General features: G+C 50.1%; 1 protein-coding gene across 1 annotated transcript; it reads left to right on the top strand.

Annotated features, from left to right (window-relative positions):
• Positions 1-10669: 10669 nt before the first annotated feature.
• METTL17 (methyltransferase like 17) lies at positions 10670-23545 on the top strand. The gene is made up of 14 exons (XM_061547881.1): positions 10670-11255; positions 11405-11537; positions 13160-13291; positions 13411-13522; positions 14333-14414; positions 14874-14947; positions 17036-17130; positions 17936-18003; positions 18310-18417; positions 18947-19015; positions 19755-19802; positions 21002-21094; positions 22134-22321; positions 23208-23545. Exons 1-14 carry the CDS (start codon positions 11199-11201, stop codon positions 23326-23328), a joined length of 1380 nt encoding a protein of 459 aa, XP_061403865.1. The 5' UTR covers positions 10670-11198; the 3' UTR covers positions 23329-23545.
• Positions 23546-23882: the final 337 nt, after the last annotated feature.

Below are 23882 nucleotides of genomic sequence, written 5' to 3'. Positions count from 1 at the left end.
CGGCCACTAAGTAGTGTTCAACAATGATGTTGTGCCGAACTGCCCTATCGCAGCAGCCACCCAAGCACCGTCTTCTGAAATCCGATGAAACTGGGTGGCTTCAGTGCGATATGGTCATTGGCAGGGATTGCTAAAGCGGTGGGCTAAAGTGTGGGTCCGCCCGCCTCTTCAAACTAATCTGGTCAACGTGGAAGCGCAGACCAGATACCGTCTAGAGCAGTGGTTCCTCTTGGAGAGGCGTTATACTAGTAGGAACCCACTGGTTCCACCAGCCCACATGGGATTATTGTGTCCGTCGTGCAGGGAAGGGCTGGGTGGGGAGGGAGGGGCTGGGTGGGGAGGGGAGGGTGGGGAGGGGAGGGGCTGGGTGGGGAGGGTGGGGAGGGGCTGGGTGCGGAGGGTGGGGCTGGGTGGGGGGTGGGAGGGGTGGGGCTGGGTGGGGAAGGGCTAGTCACCCCGTGGTGCCCTTATAAAACTCAACGTTTAACCTACTCACGCCGGGCATATTTGTGGAATACACCACGCCGCCGTTGACCCTGGCCATTGACCGAGCAACCCAACGTTCCTACCAGCTCCCTCCGCAGGAATGTGTTATTCCGCACTCCTCATATTGTCAGCGGGCAGCATCACTATTGGGTCAACAGGGGGCGGAAGAGTGACTACGCCAATACTCTTTGGTTATTTCGGTAAAGTCATGTAGGTATAAAATAAAATAAATTGAATCACGACGTTTCGGGCGCAACAGAAGCGTCCGTCATCAGGAGGGGCGACCATAGCAATAAACAATTGGTGAAGTGGGCAAAAGGGCTGCTGTAACAAGAGGCTATATAGGTAAGAGAGGGGGGAGGAGCCAGGAAGGAGAGATAGAGTCTCTTTACTCTTTGGTTCTTTCGGTAAAGTCACGTTGGTATAAAAAATAAAATCAAATAAATCACGACGTTTCGGGCGCAACACAAGCGTCCGTCATCAGGTGGGAAAGCATGGCCTGCTGCTGATGCAGCAACTTCCAGTTTCTCTCCCCCTGCCGCTCTCATTGACATGCTCATTTCTCTGCCCCCCTCCTCTTCTCTCTCTATATAATGCCTCGTCACAGAGGCGTTGTTTCTCTGTGTGTCTTTGTGTGTGTGTCTCTCTCTGTGTGTGTCTCTCTATGTGTCTCTCCCCCATGTGTGTGTCTCTCTGTGCATTCTGGGAGGAGGAGGCTGCTTCCCCACCTGGAGTGCATAGAGGCCTGGGTTTTCACCACCCAGGCCTGAGCCTGAGAGCGTGAACACGTTCATTAACCTTGTACCCCGTTATCTTTTTTCGTCATCGAGTCTTTTGGTTTCAACAACTTTTTCTCCCCTTCATTGTGAGTACTTTTTTCCTTCACGTGGTGCTGGCTTTTTCGAATTGTTTTGTGTTTCCCTCCGTCCCGACGGCACCACGCCCCCAGGTGTGCTGGTAGAGCAGCCTTGGGGCTGCTGCAGCTGCCTCTCTCCTCCTCTCTCTGTGTCTGTCTCTGTGTCTCTCTCTGTGTCTCTGTCTCTCCTCCCTCTGTATCTCTCCCTCTCTCTTTCTCCTTCGCTGCTGTCTTCTTGTGTGTTTTGTCCCCCCTCCTGCCCCCCCTTGAGAGGGGGAGGGGGCTTCATCTCCCTCCACCTCGCTGCTTTTATTTTTTCTTAGCACTTTATTTTTTTTCTCGTGCCATAGTGCTGTTGCCACACGGACATAATGGCACAGTACGAGCATCTTGAATCCCTGACGGATGAACACGGTTTCATCTGTTTTCCTCCGCCGGAGACACCGCCCGACGACATCGCCGCCGCGGTGGCCGAGCACGTTGGCCTGGCGGCCATTCGGGTCATCCGGCGCGAAAACCGCGGCTATGTGGTGTACGTAGCTGAGGTGGACGGAGCGGCGCGCATCGTGGAGACAGAGCTCAACGTCGGGGGGGAGGGGGGGCTGTTCGTAGAGTGCACCCCCCTATCCACGCCGGCGGTGAAGGTCACCATCTCCGGCGCGCCGCCCTACTTGAAGAATGCCGAATTAATGAAGGACCTCCAGCGATGGGGAGTGGTGGTCTCCCGCATCGTCTGGCTGCCAATGCGGACTCGGAACCCGGCAATGAGGCACATTATGTCGGGCCAGCGGCAGGCCTTCATAATTCTCAAAGGCGGGAACACTGAGCTGGACGCGACCATTAAACACACCATCGGTGGTCGAGTCCACACGGTGTACTTGTCAACAGCGGCGCCGCGGTGCTTTGGGTGCGGCAGCTTCGGCCACACGAGGAGGAGCTGCCCAGCCAAGGCAAAGGAGGGAGGGGTGTGGCCTGCCCAGGCAAGCACCGTGCAGCGGACGCCGGTGCCGCAGCCGCGGCGGCAGCCACAGCGGCAGCCACAGCAACAACAACAGCAGCAGCAGCGGTGGCAGCAGCAGCGATAGCAGCTGCCACAGCCGCAGGCGCAGCAGCAGTAGCCACAGGTGCAGAAGCAGCCGCAACAGGAACAGCGGCCGCAGCAGCCCAGCAGCAGGCGCAGCAGCAGCCACAGCCGCAGCAGCAGGTCCAGCAGGGGCAGCGGCCGCGGCTGAAGCGTGACTGCGCTGACTCTGCGCCCTAGAGCGCGGAAGCAGCACCTGACAGCGACGGCGACAAAGACGAAGGTTTCACCATCGTCGGGTCGCGGAAGAGGGGGAGAGCGGGCAGGCGCGCGAACGCTCAATCCAAGAGGGCGGCCACGGTAGCCGCCACTAACGAGTCAGCCAGCCGCCCGGGTGTGGCGGGAGGGGAGGCTATGGACCAAAACCACCACCACCGGCGAGGCGCACCCGCCGGATGTGGTCGAGCCGGAGGCACGACTGCCGGACCCGGCCTCACCCGCCCTGACGGAGGAGGGGGGGGGAGCCATCGACCACCTCCAGCGCCACTGACATGCCAGACGGCGCTGCGGTGCTTGGGGGCACGTCTTCGCCCACCCTGACGACCAGCGGGGCGACAACTGAGGAACCCCAGGGGGGGTCTCTCCCTGGGCTTGAGCCCGAGCCTGATGGGACCCTGGCTCTGTGCGTATCGGCAGAGATGGCAGCAGAGGCCTGCGCCGACGAAGACTTTGGCGACGAGCCGTCGCCGTCGGAGTCGGAGTTGGGGTCAGGATCGGAGCCGGAGGCGGGGTCGGATGTCGACAACGGCACCGCCGACGTCAAGGTGGCGGTGGCAGCGAAGATGGGGGAGTGCACGCCCCACACCCTCCTCCGCTTCCTGAAGAAAACTTTCGGGCAACGCAACGTCGTGGTTCAGGACTCGTTCCCTGACGGGCCGGGTTTCCTGACAACGGCCCAGTCAGTGATGCAGGACCCGAAGGCCTTTGGATTCAGCCAGCAGGAGATCTATCGGCTGAAAGTAATGGCGGGCAAGGTCAGGAAGAGCTTGATCCCCCCTCCATAGAACTCCGATGGCGTCGCTACCACCAGCACTGCCACTACCGCTCGGTGCGATGGCATCTGGGGTCAAGTCAGCCTCGTTGAATTGCAACAGCGCCCGCGGCGATAAACGATGGCATCGCGTGTGCTGCTTTTTGAAGGACAACAAGATCGACGTGGCCTTCCTGCAAGAGACCCACTTCGATGGCGCTCTACAAGCCCGGCGACAGCACCTCTTGGGCGGCCGTGCATTCTTCAGTAATGGCGAGGAGAACTGGGCAGGCGTGGCATTTGTGTTGGGCCCGGACTTTGCCCCTGAGGATGTTGTCTTCAAAGAAGTAGTGACGGGGCATCTGATTGAGGCGGGTTTTGCGATTAATGGCACCAGGATGGTATGTATTAATGTGTACGCGCCAAGTAAGAGTCGCAGGAGGGGGCTGTTCTTCTCCGGCGCATTGCGAGACACCCTGGAGGCGGCTGATGCGGACGACGCGCTGACCGTCATAGGAGGCGACTTCAACTGTACGCTCGACCCGGCCCTCGACCGAAATTGCGCCGAACCTCACCCGGATTCCGCGCGGCCGCTGGCCGACGTTGTGCGGAGGCTGGGGCTGCTGGACGTGTGGCGACTACACCGACCAACGCAGCGGCAGTACACCTGGAGTCGCTGTGACTACCGGGGGAGAGTCTGCCTCGCCAGGTTGGACCGGTTTTACGTCAGCGCTGCAAGCGCCAACCGGACTGGCGAATGTAAGATCATCCCAGCCGGGTTCTCGGACCACCACCTGGTCACTGTGCGGCTGCATGTCCCTCGGGAGAGGCGCGGCAGCGCGTACTGGAAGCTCGACCTGAGGCTACTCAAGGACGCGGCTTTCAAGAAGGCTTTCAGGGCCTGCTGGGCTCAGTGGGTGGCGGCCAGGAAGAGCTCTCACTGCGCCCTGGCATGGTGGGAGCACGTGAAGGCGCAGGTGAGGGCACTGTGCATGCAGATCCGGAGCCAGCACGCCATCGCCAAAGGGGATGCAGCAGGCCATCTGAGAGACGAGCTGCTGCTCCTTGAGGCGGAACTTGGGGCCTCTCGCGACGTTCGCGCTGAGCCAAGCAGGGCGCTGCTGGAGAAGCAGCAGCTGTTTAGAGCTGTCACGGACCGGCAGGCAATCGGATCGTACGTGCAACAGCGAATGCAACAGCGAATGCAACACCTCGCCCACATGGACTCCCCCTCAAAATGTTTCTTCGGCCTGCAATGCGAGCTCGGCAACAACAACAACAACAGCCGTAGCATCCCGTGTCTGCAGATCAGGAGGGGGGGGGGCGGACTGTCACGGCAGAAGGGGAGATCGCCAGGCTCGCACGGGATTACTATGCCACACTTTTCTGAGGTGGTGACATGGACGAAGAGGCGGCCCGGGAGCTACTCGACGGATGCCCGATCTTGGCGGACTCCGGGATGGAGCGCACGGAGGGCCCCATCACAGGAGAGGAGTTCCGCGCCGCGGTGAGGGGGTTGGCGACCGGCAAAGCCCTAGGAATCGACGGCCTGCCGGCCGAATTTTACACAACCTTCTGGGACGATCTCGCGCCACACCTAATGGAGGTCCTTGCGGAGAGCCTGCGGATGGGGGTGCTCCCGCAGAGCTGCCGGAGGGCTGTCGTCACTCTGCTGTCGAAGAAGGGAGATCTGCGCCGCATCGAGAACTGGCGGCCGGTGTCCCTTCTGTGCGCAGACTACAACATTTTTGCGAAAGTGCTGGCCAATCGCCTCAAGTCGGTGGTGGGCCAGCTTGTTCGACCCGAACAAACCTACTGCGTCCCTGGCCGATGCTTGCACGACAACGTAAGCACGGTCGGGGACGTGATCGCACTGGCGGAAAGGGACGGCACGGACTTGGGCCTCATCTTCCTCGATCAGGAGAAGGCCTTCGACCGGGTCGGACACCGCTTCCTGGAAAAACTGCTCGCCGCGTCTGGGTTTGGGCCGGCTTTCAGGTCACACGTGCGGCTCCTATACGCGGGCGCGTCGAGCCTGCTGAAGATCAACCAGCGGCTCAGCGCCCCTTTCCCCGTGGTGAGTGGAGTCAGACAGGGGTGCCCGCTGTCGGGCCTCCTCTACGTCCGAGTCATCGAGCCCCTCGTACGCCGCCTCCAGCTCTCCCTGTCGGGGTACAGGGTGCCGGGCCCCGAGGAGGCGGTCGTCAAGGTGTCGGCATATGCGGACGACCTGTGCGTGGTCGTCACGGATACGCATGACGCGTGTCTGCGCTATGCCGGGCGGTGGAGGCCTACGAGGCGATGTCCGGCGCTAAGATCAACTGGGCGAAGACCACGGCTCTGCGACTGGGGCCGCAGGGTGCCGCGTGCCCGGTGCTCCTCCCAGGGGGTGTCGCCTGGCAGACCGACGGCGTCAAATACCGGGGCGTCCACCTCGGGAAGCCCCACGTCACCCAGCAAAACTGGCCCGAACTGGGGGACCGGTTCGAAGCGAAGCTGGCGGCTTGGGCGCGCCTATCCCCGGCGATGTCTTTCAGGGGGCGGGTGCTGATCAACAACAATCTGGCGGTCGCAGTGCTGTGGCACAGAGCGAAAGCCCTCCAGCCCCCGGAATGGCTACTCGGGGGAGCAGCCCGCTTGCTCACCCGCTTCGTATGGCAGGGCAAGTTTTGTGACGTCATATTTGAGGGGGGGGGGTCTGACTTTTTGTGACGCCGTGTGACGAGGGGGGGGGGGGGGGTCAAAAATCGTCCAAAATCGCGTGACGTCATTTATGGACGGCCCCCTACCATGCGAATCAATCTCCATCCGCCGTCAGTGGTTGGTCTTAACCGCTGTATTTTTCTGTTATTTCGCTTCAAAGTAGACTTCAGTTGTTTAATCAGCTTGTTCTACGCGACTTTTGTCTCGCCCATATTTATATCTAACTACATTTTGCAGCCGAGCCCACTGAATCTGAAATATTCGTTTAACCAGTTGCGAAACATTTTGTAAGGAGCATGATTTAAGCGCTGTTTGCCTTTGTTTGAAGGAGGCCCAGTGAATGGCCTCCATCGGGAATGCTGTTATGGGTTATGGTGAGGTCAGGAGGCTCCAGACATCAGCGACCATTGCACTCTGGTGCTATTACTGGTAGGAACCACCTGGTTCCACCAGCCCACAGGGGATTATTGTGTCCGTCCGTCCGTCGTGAATCCAAAAATGGGAGGGGTGGGGCTGGGTGGGGAGGGTGGGGCTGGGTGGGGAGGGGCTGGTCACCCCGTGGTGCCCTTATAAAACTCAACGTTTAACCTACTCACGCCGGCTTGTGCCCGCCCTCACAGTCGGCCAGATTTGCGGAATACACCACGCCGCCGTTGACCCTGGCCATTGACCGAGCAACCCAACGTTCCTACCAGCTCCCTCCGCAGGAATGTGTTAACAAAGCGGTGGTGCACGATGACGGAAGAAGTTGGTTGCGATTGTGTACGTCTCTGCGTTTCTCGATGCAGTCTCAAGTGTCTCACCGTGTCCACGTCTCTCTCAGTATCTACGTTGCGATCTGTCCCTTGCAGGATCTCTCTCTGTCGTCTGGATGTGCGTCTCTCGTTGCGTCTGTCGCTCTGCGTTCCCGTCTCTGTATTTGTCTCTCCTTGGGGGCCGTCCATAAATGACGCCACGCGATTCTGGACGATTTTTGAACCCCCCCCCCCTTCTTCGTCACACGGCGTCACATAAAGTCAGACCGCCCCCCCCTCAAATATGACGTCACAAAGCTCTGCCCCCCCCCCCAAAATAAAACATGCTTCAAATCGCTTTAAACTATTGTCATTGTAGTGCGTATTTAATGTGCCGCTGCACTCTGATGTTGTAGGAGAAAACATTTATTAAAAAGTATATTTAATTAAGTAGAACGTGTTGTCTATATTTATTTAAAGTTGCGCATTTTTATGTGACGTCACATTCCTCAAACTCCTCGTCACACATCGTCACAAATGCAACACCCTTCAACCTCGTACACGATTCATGGTGCAATCATCTGGCTCATAAGACGCCTCGATGGAACATTTCAGATGCTGCTATTCATCAACATCAGCCGTACGGAGAAGACCAAATGAGTCTTCAAACCTGTCGACCCATCAATCTTGATTTGAAGCTTTCGTGACTGCAGCAATCCATCCATACTCTGTGGTTCTTTCGGTAAAGTCCATACGCGGCGCACATCTGTTTCAATACGGGCAATACCATTCTTGTTTGTGTATTTGTTTGTGTTTCTCCCTTGTGATGGGACTTTGTAGAATGAACGTTGAGATTTATAAGAGCACGAGGGGAGGCCAATGAGGTCTGAATTGATCTGTATAACACATTCCTGCGGAGGGAGCTGGTAGGAACGTTGGGTTGCTCGGTCAATGGCCAGGGCCAACGGCGGCGTGGTGTATTCCGCGAATCTGGCCGACTGTGAGGGCGGGCACAAGCCGGCGTGAGTAGGTTAAACGTTGAGTTTTATAAGGGCACCACGGGGTGACCAGCCCCTCCCCTCCCTACCCCCCCACCCTCCCCACCTTTCCCACCCCTCCCCACCCAGGCCCACCCTCCCCACCCAGCCCCACCCTCCCCACCTCGCCCAGCCCCACCTTCCCCCCCACCCAGCCCCCCCCCACCCAGCCCCACCCTCCCCACCTCCCCTCCCCACCCAGCCCCACCTTCCCCCCCACCCAGCCCCACCCTCCCCACCTCACCCAGCCCCTCCCCACCCCTCCCATTTTTGGATACACGACGGACGGACGGACACAATAATCCCCTGTGGGCTGGTGGAACCAGGTGGTTCCTACCAGTAGAAGCTAGGGCACTGATCAGGGACTGACAGCCACGTGAGCGTGTGGTGGTGGTGTGGTGGTGGTGTTGTTGTTGAATGTAGTATCGAGTTTCGATTTAAAGCTTTCGTGACTGCAGGGATTCATCTTCTTGTTTCTTTCGGTAAAGTCACGTAGAAGGGAAGTAATAAAATAATAAAAATAAAACATAATAAAACAATTCTCACGACGTTTCGGCTACAACGCAAGCAGCCGTCTTCAGGTGAAGAATGAGACACTACCAAACTAGGAGCTTATATATAAGCTGCATTGGGGGTTGAAGAGCGCCTTAACAAAAAGAATGTGCATGTGAAGAGGGATTTAGCATATTCATGGAAAATGCGTAGGCGTTGGTATCGACAATCAAGGGGATTGCCCTGTCCCCAGACGACCTGCTTGTCAGTTTTGATGTGGTTTCCTTGTTCACCAAGGTACCTGTGCCTGACACCATCGCAATCATTGAAGACTTGGTTCATCAAGGACTGAATGCTGGGGTACCCCCCCTGGTGAGACACTGCTTAACCAATACATACTTTACCTGGAATGGAACCTTCTACAAGCAAATTGAGGGCACCCCAATGGGCTCCCCCCTATCTCCGGTTGTAGCCAACATCTTCATGGAGAAATTTGAGACGGACGCCATCCAGACTGCCACTCTACGCCCGACCTTATGGAAGAGGTACGTAGACGACACTTTTGTCATCTGGCCACATGGCCGGCCTGCTCTAGACCAATTTCTCGACCACATCAATTCCATACACCCAGCCATCAGATTCACCATGGAAGTCGAAAATGATGGCAAGCTACCCTTTTTGGATGTCCTAATCAAAAGGAGACCTGATGGTTCAATGAGCCACTCTGTCTACAGGAAAGCCACCCACACGGATGCTTATCTAAAACCGGATTCCCACCACCATCCATCTCAGAAGAATTCCCTCATCAAGACTCTATATCATAGAGCCCAATGCATCTCCGACCATGAACACATTTCCAGTGAACTCAAACACGTACGCCAAGCTCTTAAGGCAAATGGTTACTCCGACTATACAATCCGCAAAGCCATCACTCCAACCATCAAGAAGGATCCTGTTGAGGAGCCTTTCAAGACCATCACCTTACCCTACATTGCTGGGGTCACAAAAAAGATCTCCAAAATCCTGATTAAACACAAGATCCAGGTCCGATTCAACACAGTACATAAAATCCGTGATCTGGTACCGTCTGTAAAAGATGTGGTTCCAGACATACAGTACCCTGGCGTCTACAAACTAAGTTGCCTCTGTGGTAGCAGTTACATTGGGGAAACCAAACGACATGTCTCGGACCGCATCCGTGAACATAAAGCTGACCTGAAACACGGTAGGACTAACACCTCAGCCGTGGCAGATCACTGTTACAACTCAGTGGGCTCACATGATATTGACTTCTCCAAGACAGAGGTTCTCTGCAAGCCATCTGGCTATCATGAGAGATTCGTTCATGAGGCGATCCACATATACAAACACAGAGACAACTTTAACCGAGAAGATGGATTCTGGCTCAGCAATCATTGGAAGGACGTAATAAACCATTTCGATACACATTAGGGTGTGTAGAATAATACATAGTGTGATATTAATGTATAAGATATAGGTTGGTTTACAGCAATACAGTATATAATTTAATGTTGGGTTTATCTATGGCAGTATATAGTACGGTATATGCTCGTGTGATGTAAGAGAATAAGGTTTAGATGGAAGCATATTATAGAATTTTTACGAGGTAAAATTGTAATGTATTACTTGCTGTTAGTAACTCAGCTTATTATAGAGTATAGGAAGTATACTGATGGTGCGATGCAGTTTATACTTTAGTTTTTTATGTAGTTTATACTTTAGTTTTCTACGTGGTTGTTGAGTAACTGCAGCTACATATCATTAACATTCCTTTCCTTTGTTACTGCTAATCCCTGCACCCCCCTTGGTTGCTGCTGATCCTGCATAATGCATGGGCATAATATGACTTTGACACCCCCCCGCCCAACGCCTACGCATTTTCCATGAATATGCTAAATCCCTCTTCACATGCACATTCTTTTTGTTAAGGCGCTCTTCAACCCCCAATGCAGCTTATATATAAGCTCCTAGTTTGGTAGTGTCTCATTCTTCACCTGAAGACGGCTGCTTGCGTTGTAGCCGAAACGTCGTGAGAATTGTTTTATTATGTTTTATTTTTATTATTTTATTACTTCCCTTCTACGTGACTTTACCGAAAGAAACAAGAAGATGTAGTATCGATGTTTAGTTGCTGGTGAGCTGCGAATCGTTCGACCCAACGAGAGAACTCTCGGCAACTCCCCGCTACAGTGCGCGCTCTACTGTGCTACAGTAGACCCGGCGGTCACGTGGGACGCACGCGCGTCGTACAGTGCGACGCTCTACTGTACTACAGTAGACTCGGCGGTCACGTGGGACGCACGCGCGTCGTACAGTGCGCGCTCGCGTCTCAAAGACAGCACGAGTCTCTCCCCGTGCCTCTGTCTCAGCGACTGTCTCTCCCCGTGTCTCATTGTGGTATCTCCCCGTGTCTCTGTTGTCTCTGCTCGTGTCTCTCTCCCCGTGTCTGTGTCTCCCCGTGTCTCCGTCTCTCCCCGTGTCTCATTGTGGTATCTCCCCGTGTCTCTGCCTCTCTCTCCCCGTGTCTGTGTCTCCCCGTGTCTCTGTGGTATCTCCCTGTGTCTCTGTCGTCTCTCCCCGTGTCTCTCTCCGTGTCTCCCCGTGTCTCATTGTGATATCTCCCCGTCTCTCTCTCTGTCTCTCCCCGTGTCTCTCTCTGTCTCTCCCCGTGTCTCTCCCCGTGTCTCTCTCTGTCTCTCCCCGTGTCTCTCCCCGTGTCTCTCTCTGTCTCTCCCCGTGTCTCTCTCTGTCTCTCCCCGAGGGGTTCCTCCGCCCCGAGCCGTGCCGTGCCGTGCCGGCTGCACTCCCCCGGGGCGCCATGCGCCTCCTCGCCGGCTGCAGCTGGCGGCGTCCTCAGCCCCGGCAGCTCGTTCGGGTACGCGGAGAGGAGCAGACGAGAGACACGGGGGGGGGGGGGGGGGGGAGGAGGTCCGACGTTCCGCCACGCACACCTCTCGCAGGCGACACTGCCCGTAACGCAGACACCCCCCCCCCCCCCCCTGTGCGCGTGTTTTCGTCCTCCAGTGCATTGCAGAGGCGACGGCGGAGGAATCCACCAAACAGTTCCAGTCCTTCAGGAAGCACCCGGGCATCGGCCACGTGCAGAGCGTGAAGATCCCCGAGCCCCTGCGGCAAGGGGTGCAGGTGGTGCTGGCGAGTGAGTGCGCGCCTTGCTCCGCCGTGGGCTCGCCAGAAGATGATGATGATGATGCCCTCGGTCTTTGCATTGTTTTTAAAGTTGCCACTTTGTCCTGGCGTCAGATGACCGTGATTGCTGGAGTCCAGGGCTGTCGGATGTATACTCTTAGGTTTTTTCGGTAAAGTCACGTCGTTAAAAATAAATAATAAAAATTGGTTATAAATAAATAGGATAAATAATACAATAATGGAAATAATGATGGACATAAAATAATAAATCACGACGTTTCGGAGGCAACACAAGTCTCCGTCATCAGGTGGGACCGTCACAGCTAAAATTACTGTATCAAGTGTCCACTTGTGTTGCCTCCGAAACGTCGTGATTTATTATTTTATTTCTATTATTTTTATTCTTTATTTTTTATTATTTATTTGTTGCCTACGTGACTTTACCGAAAAAACCTAAGAGTATGAATCCTTGCAGTCACGAAAGCTTCAAATCTGTCGGATGTAATTGATCCGGCATGATATCGTTGGAATAAATATCAAAACAGACTCTTAGACACACGATTCAAGAAGTGTATTGAGTATAAGAATCAATGTATATGGATGCAAAGTGATGCAACCTATTGAATTTTAAAACATCCACTTGACCATCCAAGATCATTTTAGCACTTAATGAAGAAACACACACCCATGTACAGCGACGATTGTGACCAGTGTATCATTTGTATCGAAAAATAATAACGTGGAACCATGCATGGCCAGGGTCTGTAATGGTTTTAATGTGGAAATAAAAGCATGCGTTGCGCCGGTTACAAAGTGTCTGAAGCATGCTGGCCTACTCCATTCCCCAGTCACAGAGATAATAGTCCTCAATGGATCTGTAAGCGGAAAACGAAGAAGAACTGGACAAATTTGTTTATTTAGGTAAATATAAACAAGTTGATCATTTTTTTTTTACCCTTCTATCTGGCAACAAAACTGACACCTTTTTTTACAAGGAGTCATGTTTGCATAGACCACAATACCTGCAGCCATAATGCAAACAAAAAATATAACTCTGATAATATATGCACTGTCCTTGAAGTTGATTGGTCCACACCTGAGACGGCTTTCCTTAGAGCCTAGTCTCACATGGGTTGGACCAGATGACGCCAAAAGGCGCACAACTCAAAGACAATGCACCATCAGAGTATGACAGCTCGGGGTAAGCATTTACACCATTGGAACCTCATTTGCCAGTAAAAAATATATATCAGAGTTATGTTTTTTTTTTTGCATTATGGCTGCAGGTATTGTGGTCTATACAAACAGGACTCCTTGTAAAAAAGGTGTCAGTTTTGTTGCCAGATAGAAGAGTAAAAAAACTATTATATTTTTTACTGGCAAATGAGGTTCCAATGGTATAAAAAACTTGTATATGAGCCTTTGAATTGGAAGAGGCTGGTTTCCAGTGTGACTGATCTCTAATTATGGTGTTTTCCTGTACACGGTTAAGCTCAACATCTATCATTCGTGTTCCGTTATGAATTGGTCATTAGGTAACCTATCATTGTTTAAAGTAATCAACTGCTATTGCATTTTCATGCGTTTCTTGTATAGATGTGTTTGGTTTAAGACCGGTGTTTGTGTCGACAGAGTTCCAGATCCCACATCTGCAAGAGCGGATGAAGGAGCTTTGCAGCTATCTGTGGAGTCGCACGCTGCCAATCGAAATGCAACCCCTTCAGAGGAGAGCATCGCAGATCCATCGCGACGTCGTCAAAGGCTGTGAGTAGTCGCGGCACGGCCGCGAGGACCGCACGCTTTACTGTGGCGGCGACGCCACCGTTCTCAACTCGTCCTGAGAGGAGGCACAGTGTTTAACTCGTGTATTTGTTTCGTTTTAGATGGGTTTGAGGAAACCGGCGATCGTTTGGAAAAGCAGAAACAAGATGAAATGGTGGAAAGCCTGGTACTGCAGAAACTGCGTAAGGTGACCTATCACTGGAAGATGCTCAGGTGAGTGTTCACGATATGCGATGTATGGCGCCATAGCATATAGCCGTCTAAATCTTATCGATTTCGTGCATTGCATGTAGCAATGCTCAAACCAAGAGGCGTCCCGTTATTACCCAGTGATTCCTTACATCCCCGCTCCCTGCCGCCATCATGTTTGAGAAAGTGTTGCAAATGACGTAGAACCGCATTTCATGCTCCATGACCGTTTAGGGAAAGAAATTCGACCGTATTTCACCACGCTTATCAATGCGGGTAGGCGAAGGCACCCACCTGCCATGGCGCCCAGTGACCCGTCAGCCTCGCACCTCCAACTGGCTGGAATGATAACTCGATAGGCCTTATTTGCACGCCCAGAGTCCCCCTGAACAACCGAATGAAATGTAAAGCCGGACGTATTTATTTATATCCAAACTATTATTAACTTTCGTGACTGCAGGAATTCATATTCTTGGTTCTTTCGGTAGAGTCACGTAGATAGAAAACAAAAAATCTAGATTTAAAGCAAAAAAAAAGCTAAAATCCCACGACGTTTCGATCGCAACACAAGCGGTCTTCTTTAGGTGGAAAGAAGAAGACCGCTTGTGTTGCGATCGAAACGTCGTGGGTTTTTTGCTTTTAATTTAGATTTTTTTCTATCTACCGAAAGAACCAAGAATATTATTAAGTTACTGTTATAACGTCAATGTAATTAATCACAGTACGTTTTTGGGTTAGGTCGCACAAAATAACTGGCCATTTTTACTCGCTGCGTGTTTCGCGTTATCGAGTGCTCTCGTGCAAAAGTTGGCGCGGCGTGTCGTTTGCCCCCAGGTACGACGAGGCCATGAGCCTGACCTTCATGGCGGCGCGCATGGGCGGGTGCCACGCGGCCACTGTGCGTGCGCTCACCGAGGTGAGCGGCTCCTTTGCTCCTCTACCGTCACTCGCGGCCTCCCCGGTTAATTTACTATTGGTGACCGAAGTATTAATGGGCGAGGGCAGGATGCAGTTGATTGATCATGGCTGATGATGATGATGATGATCAAACAGGATATAATTCTTAGGATTCAACATGAAGGTGGCCAGTACATCCATTTACATCCATCTGGCCAAGCACAAGTCGTGTAACAACCACCCCACAGTGATTCGATTCACGGCCACAATTCCGGCCACGATTTGTTGCAATAAGGGATTCTTATTTTGCCTGGTTTTTACTGCCTTATTTGTATCTTTGCCTCGTTTGTACGATTTGTTTCAGTGCAGCTCACAGCAGTCACCGAACGATTACTTGATTAGCGGATACAGTGCGTGAATTATAGACGCACGGCCCGACCCGTGTGATGTGAGCTTAATCATTTATGTTGTGTTCTAGATCAAGAAACGTGTTCCCGACTTTCGCCCCACGTCCCTCCTGGATTTCGGCTCGGGCACAGGCAGCTCAGTGTGGTGCGCCACACATCCCACCACGTCACAGCCTCTGCAGCACAACACATGCATCACATCTAGAGCTGTACTTCACTCACTACACAAACACAAAGATCCCCCTATAGCCTAAAATGACTATTGGGGCAAGTGCTATTAGAGGGCACCTATGTAGGCTGGCACGGCACATGGTTGTTTACACACTGTACCAGGTACTCTTATAAGGCTAAGTCAACCTAGAGGAGGCCCAGGACCGGTTCAGATAATCGTAACTGGTGTTGGTCGTGAGCAGGAATCGAACTCGGATTGCCGGGATTGTAGCGCAGCACGTTAACTGCTTCCACTTTCCACAGTTTTGCACAATCACACACAATACAGAACAACTCTTTTAGCACAGTTACATGAATCGAGGTCAAGATGTCATCATGGTCAAAGGCGATGATCATGCCACCAAACCTTAAGGATGCCTGTAAATATAAAAGAAATCTAAACTTAATACGTAAATTATTCCAGTCAATATTATGATTCGTAATCAATGTCAAGTATGCTACAGAAACACAGCACGTTAACTTGTCTTTTGTACAAGTTGTAAATGGATAATAATGCTGATCTGTGTAGAATAAATAAAAACTACTGGGTTAGATAGAGTCAATATAAATGTGTCGTTAAACCAGCCACCACCCAACACAGCCAATTGGCAAGGTTTGTCACTTAAGCAAAACATACCATTCGTTACGAGATCAGCACATTTACAATTCGAGTATGACATTTCGCCGGTAATTACAACAAACCTCATGAGGCGACAGCCACAGTTGTGGAGAAATCCTCCCGTTAAAAAAACCTCAAATGAATAATATTGGTCGTGAAATCCTACGTGTTAATCTGAATGCGTGAATATGCATGATGAAAACGAACCAGTGGTCAATGAGAATGGTGCATGTTGGGGCCATGCGCTCTGCGGAGTGAGCCCCGTGCTCGGCACGTACGCTCAGTGGACAGGAGCGCCCCCCCCCCCCCCATGCGATACGGCACCGGTCCGTGGCTCCCTCGCTGTGGGGAACGGTAGCGCAGTGGTTAGCGCTCATGACCAAGAAAAGTGACAGCGAATATCTGAACCGGTCCTGGGCATCCCCTCAGTTCACTCGGCCTTAAATGAGTACCGGGTGCAGTGTGTGAATATCAGCACCGGGGAGACAAAGGCGGCCAGGTGTGGTGCTGGCTCCCCACCCCCTCGTGTACCGTGCCAGCCTTCATAGGTGATCACGAATAGCACTTGCCAAAGCAGTCTCTTAAGAGTACCTATTTTCCCGCATATAACCCGCGTGGTTGACCACTTTTTACAAACAAAACAAGACCCTGCGGGGTATATGGAGGTGCGGGCTATCCCAAAAATATTTGACACGTGTGACATGTCATAACTCGTTTAATTTTGTCATGGTAGGACTATCCACTATGCAACACTTACCTTTGACTAAAGCACTGCTGAATAAACCACTCACACTAAAATTGCACATGTTATCACGTTTTAAATGATTCGAATTGTTTGTGCAATGAAACGACACAGTTTGAAGTGGGCGTACTTTGTTTACCGGTGATGGGAGAGCTGGGGGAAGAGAGGGGTGGGGGGGAAGCGACGGCGTTACCGTAGTGCCACGATTGTCTGCGCAGTGCGCAATCTACCAGTGCTAAAACAGTACTTACTTATCTAGCAGTTATGTGTTACTTATTTATTGGATATTTACTTTTGTTACTTATTTACTGTTTTAAGTTCACTCGTTTCCGGTTAGTTTGTTTCTTTCTGCACGTTAAGATTTTAATGTTAACAATTGATGGTGGAATGTATTACAAATGTAAACTTCGTATTAATATCATGGAATTAAGCTGCGGTAACGACGTTAAAGATATGAATGCATGCGGGGTATATGGAGGTGTGGGTTATCTGAAATTTGTTTTACACAAAACGCTTTTTTTGCGGGGTATTTGTGTCTGCGGGTTATATGCATATGCGGGCTATATGCGGGAAAATACGGTATATGTGGGAACTTTGTGTTTGTCGCTGCCCGGAGTCTTGTCTCTGTTCCACTCGTGCTGATTGCCTTGTTCGTGCTCCAGGGCTGCTCACGAGACCTGGTCAGGATCCATTGGGGATCACTACTGCGTGGACGTGTCGCCCGCCATGAACAAGCTCGCCGACGTGCTGCTCCGGGGTAGGCCCGGAGCTCGCCAAGCCTCGCCAAACCTCACCAGGCTTGCTTCTGGCTGAGCTTGTCGCTCATCATTGCGGCGGATCCATAAAACCCCAAACCTGAATTAAAAATTGGCCCAGCGGTAGCATTGTTCACCACTTGTTGCAGAGATTCGCTGTTCGAATCCGGCAGGCCACCCTGGTTACTACTGCGGGTGTAATAACCATAAGTACGGCCGTCTGCTTACAGTCGACGTTTAAGAGCCCCCTGATGTAATTGGAAACAAGTAGGCCATTGTTTATCCATCCAAATTTTCCCAAATAAAAAAATTACCCACATTACTCATTGGCATTACACATAGCAATCAACGCCCTGTACTGGCAGACAAATGCCCACTTGCAGGCTGGGTGCTGAGTCACCATGTACCATTCAGGAACAATTGTCACTGGGGTGCCTTTAACATTTTTTAAATGAGATGTGGTATAATTCAATAAATGCATGTAAAGCGCTCTGAGAAGTCCAGATGTAATGGACGCTTTATCAAAAACATGTCTTCATCATTATTAAAGTGATCCTTCACATCCAAATTCTAATCTGACAAGATGTTAAAATGTATTTCTTTTGTGTAACCTTTGGTGACCTTGCTGAGACCATCCACTCACTGCACATGAGAAGGCGGTTTAATCTCAGGCAGCAGATGCTGACACCTGGGTTCGAACGCGAGATCTCAGCGCTGCCTGCTGAGCGCTCTGACCTCTGCATGGTCCGGCCGCCTGTCGTTTGCTCAAAACTGAATTCGTTGCTTTTCCACGTCTCTGCTGATCAGGAGGACAAGAAAATGCGACGTCAGTTATTGAGAGGGTCTACTTTCGCCAATTCCTACCTCCATCAAAGGTGATTTGTTACAGTTCAATACAACATCAGTGTCAGGTTTCACTCATAAGTTATCCGTTGCTTTTTAATTATATTTTAATGTGTTTAGTTATTGGCCAAGTGTGGTGGTAAACACTTGAAGTCAAGCTCCCCGGGAGCTGGATCTGACTCCGCTCCACCGTGCGTGCTTTATTTTATAAATGGACTACATTTGTTTCTGAGTGTCAACCATTACATATAATTGCACAGCATTTAAAGAATATAAATATATAGAGAGTTCTTGTTGTGTGCACTGCCGTACGAAACGTACCATTGTGCGATCTGCAGGTACGATACGACGTTGTTGTGGCAGCGTTTTCGCTGAGTGAGCTGGGAAGCGCCACCGATCGTCTCAGCGCCGTGCTGTCTCTGTGGCAGAGAACAAACTCTTTTCTGGTAAAAGGTTACATTCATTTTCAATGTTTTAGATCGGAAAAAAGTAATGTTTGTACGCATGCCGTTACGGGTTTTTTTGCTATGTCAATTGACACCCTGGACCCCCCTTGCGCACGAGATGTTCCATCTGGAGGGATTTTGCAAGAGACATATTTTTTAAAATGCATTTTAAATAAATAATACACGGCACCCATGAAGACAGTCTGCCGGCAAATATGAATCGGGAGCAAAAGCAACCAAAATATAAAGCGGAGCAAACACAACCACGTTACATCTGAAAAATATGAAACGGTGCCCAAACATCAACAATATTCAGTACAATTAAATTCGAGTAACAAAATTTGGCCCGACCAAATTACTATGAAAAACACTCTCTCGTAAAATCAAGGTACAGAAACATTCATGTAGTGTCGAGTGACTATAGCATGGGTGTGTCAGAGAGGGGTGCATGTTTGGTGGAGATCATAACAATGATGTCAGCTGCTCTTGTGTCGATGTCCTGTTTCTGTCGTTCGTTGCCTGTGTTCAGGTACTGATTGAGAATGGAACTCTTAGTGGATATACCATTCTGATGCAGGCAAGGGATGCACTTCTGCAGGTAAAGGGCTGCGCCTAGCATACCATCACTGTCTCGATACATTATTCTACTCGCCCATACCGGCCAGCAGAGAAAGCGCATCGCAATAAGATTGCGAGTTCAAATCCTGGTTTGGGGTTGACAGGCCATCGTCTCACCGAGGCCGATAAAATTAGTACCACTTTGTGGGGAAATCAGCAGTGCTTGTCCAGTGGATAGGCTCGCCCGTGCCATATGAATGTGCAATTTACAAAACTGACAAGATAAGCACCACCTCCACGCTCACTTGAGAATTGAGGTGTTGGGTGGTGGAGGGTCACTGGAGGGAAGAGAATCCACGTGGCTGACAATTCACTAAGTCTTCTTACGTACGGTCATTTCAGAACTCATATCAACAGCCTAGCAAATTGGGCAGCGTTCTTCGAAATGATGTTATTCTAGTCTCCATAGTTTCAGCATCGTCAGCCATGGTCTATCGTCCGCTGAATGAAGGCCTCTCATCCGTCATGGTGCTGTGATGCCACAAAAATCCATATTGCGCCTGCTCATGCATCGATATTATCACTCCATCTGTTTGATGGCCATCCTCTTAAGCACGTTCTCTCCTGTCTCTGATAAATATTGACAAATAAGCATAGAACTGAACTCATGACAATCTTAAAAATGGCCCTGTATCATGGATAAAACTCAGGTATGTTGATTTAAAACCCACCACTGAATGGCAGATGAAATACCCCTGATTTTTGGTGTGTGTAAACAGGAAACTGATGAGCAGAATAAAGAAAATCAAGGGCATGTCTTTGCACCTGTAAGTATGGCAGCCACCGTGTCCTGCGGGTGTGGCTGCCAACCTCGCCCTTTTGATGAGCATCAAGATTTATTTTTCCATTGCCGGCCTGACGATCGCTGGGAAATGCCTTGTGAGCAATGCACAAGCAGCTTGTGATGCGGTAGTGGGTGGGGGGGATTAAATTTAGCTCCACTGAAGATTCCCTTTGCATCCAAGTCTTATAAGACAAATCCACTGGCATCCTCACAGGACAGAGAATCCCGGACCCCCACTATCCCAACGATAGCAGGAGTTGAGGATGATGGGGATATGGATAGAGGATGCGTTGTGCTTGATATTCATGCCAAGGAAATAGTGATGTCCCAATGTCGAAGCGCCAGCAGAAAGAGAACCTCTTCCCACGGTGTAGACTGGCCGTCTTGTAGGTCAGATCCAGTCATTGGTGATCGCCTCGGAGATCTTAGAAGTCCCAACCTTGACAGTGGCCTTAAACAATTACATCAAGGCCTTGTGCAGCAAGGTCACGAGATTATCACGGCCACCGTCCTTGATGCCATCGCGCCCCCCCATAACTCTCCACCACGGTTGTAGACCGGTATAGCGAGAGGTCAGCTATAGGGACCCCGCTGGCTCTGAGCCACCACCATGGAGCTCACAAAGCCAGAAACCCACTCCATCACGTGTGATGGAGATGAGTTTCGTGATTTGTTTTCACCAAATAACCATTGGGGGGGGGTACGTTTGGCGCTGCGTCACGTGACGCAGGGTGGAGCCACGTCCCGTAGACCTAATTTACTTGCTCACAGTGAAGCTTCTCTCATCTGAAACTCCCCTTATCCGTGACCTCACTCTTCATTGCAGATAACAAGTATAACATTACATTGCTGGATGTTGATTTTTTTGGGTTGGACTACTTAATGGTTCAGTCACTGTTTGGTTGTGTAATGCTACACGACCTGACATAGCCAAACAAATTATATTGTCTCGTGTATCGGCATTTAATGCACCAGTTTTATTGTTTCAGCTCACCGGTAAGAAACAAAAATAATTGGTGGGGTAAACACTCGTACACACGCGACAATTAAAATTGTTTGCAACGGACATTTGACCAGATCGTGATGTGGCCTAACCCAATTGCATCACGTTAACAATGAACATTATCAACGCTTAAATTATCACCGGAAGAAATTGCAGCTGACTGAATGTTCTCCCTGCAGTGTCCGCATGGTCTGCAGTGCCCACTGACGCTGGCGAGAAAGCTCATTCCGTGCAACTTCACTCAGAACTACCAGCCGTTTGACTTTGAATCCGTAAGTGATTGCAAAATGTGACGAATCACTTTATTCATTTAAATGTCTTCACCTGTCAGCGTTAGGTTGATTGACGATCCGGCACTCACTGAATCATTCCAGTTACAGTAAAACCTTGGATTGCGAGCATAATTCGTTCCGGAAACGTGTTTGTAATCCAAAGCACTCGTATATCAGTTGTGATCACGTGACGCTCGGCAGACAAAGCGTATACACCTACTACTCGTATTGCAAGACCTCGCTCGTTTATCAAATTCATATTTATTTAAAATTTTGCTCGTCTTGCAAAACACTCGCAGACCAAGTTACTCGCAATCCAAGGTTTCACTGTACTCGCTCACCAGCGGTCAGTCACCTTTGTATCACTCTTCTCTGGCTACCACCATGGATAGGGTTCCTGTGAACTTCACTCATTGATTCCTCCCTCCACGTTGAGAACTTATTTCTCTCGGACCGTTTCATCTCGACCACATCGTGTTCAACCACCACACCAGCCAGGTGGAGAGTGTAGACTCCTCAATGCTGAAGCTAATATGAACAATCTTGAAAATGAGATGTTTCATCTGAAGGGATTTTCCTAGAAAAATATTTTAATCATCAGCCATAATCAATCCACCGCTGAATGAAGGCCTTCCCAAGCCACGCCACCTCTCCTGATCCTACTATGCAACGATCCATCCAGCACCTGTACACGAATCGAACGCATCGCTCCATCTCCTTGGTGGGTATCATCTTAGATGCATTCTATTCCTTGACTGCCAATTTGTCATTTTTTTTTACCATTCATCGTAGTCATGACTTGTCCCACCCAACCCATTTTTCTTCATAGCTTGGACAGTCATTAACCTGTGCATCTTCTTTAATCCCTGTGTTCCTTTGTCTTTCAATGTAATTCCAAGAATGCATAAAAAATGTAAAGATATCTTCAAACACAAACAATTACATTCACTGATATGTAACGATCGGCAACAGCAACATCATTAGAACTACTTCTGCGGGAGGTTGCATATTGCCGTTTGCCGTTGCTCTTGCGTTCCAGAAACTACTTCCTTCCAGAACGGAGAAGTTCTCGTACCTGATTTTCCGCCGCGGTGAGGAAAACGCTGAGCAGGTTTGGCCGAGGATCTTGCAGCCGGTGCAGTGCAGGACGCGCCACGTGCACTGCCACATGTGCTGCTCCAACGGAGCCATCGAGCACGTCGTGTTTACACGCCAGAGGCACGGCAGGTAAACACCGCAGCCCAGACGCCACCAATAATTCATCCATCATTGATTTCTGAGTTGGGCCATGGTCAAATTTGTGTCGCAAAACCCTCCACCAACTGTGACGTAAAATAAAATTGTCACGTGGTATTCAAACATACCAATTATATCAATTCAGTGGTAAGTTTAATAGCAATTTAATCTTGACTTAAAGTTTTCGTGACTGCAGGATTTCATATTCTTTGGGTCTTTCGGTAAAGCCACGGAGATAGAACAAATAATAAAATAATATTTTTATTATATTACTTTACTATGTTCTATCTACGTGGCTTTACCGAAAGACCTAATAGCAATCCTCAACCGAATGTAGCAATCAGATATGACGTTTTGATGGAAACTGCAAGCATCCTCAGGACAGAACCAGAAAAGCAGAATAATTGTCACCCAACACTGCCTAAGAAGAATAGGAAAGTCGGCTTTAGGTTGTTGGAATTCTGGTTATTGTATTTATCACACAGATTAACTTAAACAAATTGATGGATGTGGATGTTTGGGATTGTATGGAATATGCTCAGCAACTTTGATCATGGCAGGAAAGAAAGTAGGCACAATCAGAAGGGGGTGGTTGTGGGGTGTCTGCAGGAAAACAATAAATCATGTCAGTGAGTTCACCTACACAAGATATTCGCCACCCAAGTGCATCTGGAATCCCTTCAATAAGATGTTTTTTCTATCAACAATGGGTCGTGCTTGTTTATACTCTATAAAGACTGTATCCTGCCAGTCAAGTGCAATGTTAGTACTCAACAACTGGAATATGATGGTCACAACCTACTACAGTAATTTTCTATAATTAGATTGTCATTCGGACAAGCAGCTGTTGCAAATGCCTGTGTTTGTTGTGTCCTAGAGATCTGTACCGGAGCATTCGTCACTGCAAGGTGGGAGACAGGGTGCCTACAGACCAGCTGGACTTTAAGGAGAATTCCAACCATGAATCATCTGATGAATCATCTGATGAGTCACAATGATTTAAACTGTGAACTTTATTGAGTCTTATTGTCCTGTGAACATTTTGGATTATGTGAAGTCCACTGCATAATTCAAGGCCTCTGGAAAGGGAATTACTGTACATATGTTCAACAAATAATTATGAAATGAGATTAACTTTTAAAAATGTTGTTTTTTGAGAAAAACATACGAACCAGAATACATGTTTTGCAAATAAATGTACGTCTGGACTGAAAATATCTCAGCACATCTTGCGTTTAATCATGTGTGAACAAGATCCAGCAGGTGGCATCTCTCTCCTTCAAAAAGGATTTAAAATTAGATGTTCGTCCTGTGGTGAATGTGAACTGCAATCTTTTCATCTCGTAAGCGACTGCTCACCGTGCCACGGTTACACTGACGCAGGGAAGAAAATACAACCCAACAACTCCTGATGCCCATGGATGGATTACTACTCATGTTTTGCCAGTTGCTTTTCAAATGCTGTACGAAAGGGGGAGCACATCCTTGACCGGCTCATGTAACCGAATCTGCCATTGGCACATGGCAGATGACTTTGAATGACCCTGAGTAT

The sequence above is a fragment of the Lethenteron reissneri genome, chromosome 9 (assembly GCF_015708825.2).
Source record: "Lethenteron reissneri isolate LAM-NWPU_2019-01 chromosome 9, ASM1570882v1, whole genome shotgun sequence".
NCBI classification, from domain to species: Eukaryota; Metazoa; Chordata; class Hyperoartia; order Petromyzontiformes; family Petromyzontidae; genus Lethenteron; species Lethenteron reissneri.
Note: the sequence above shows the minus strand (reverse complement) of the source record. Positions and strands in the feature narration are given on the sequence as shown.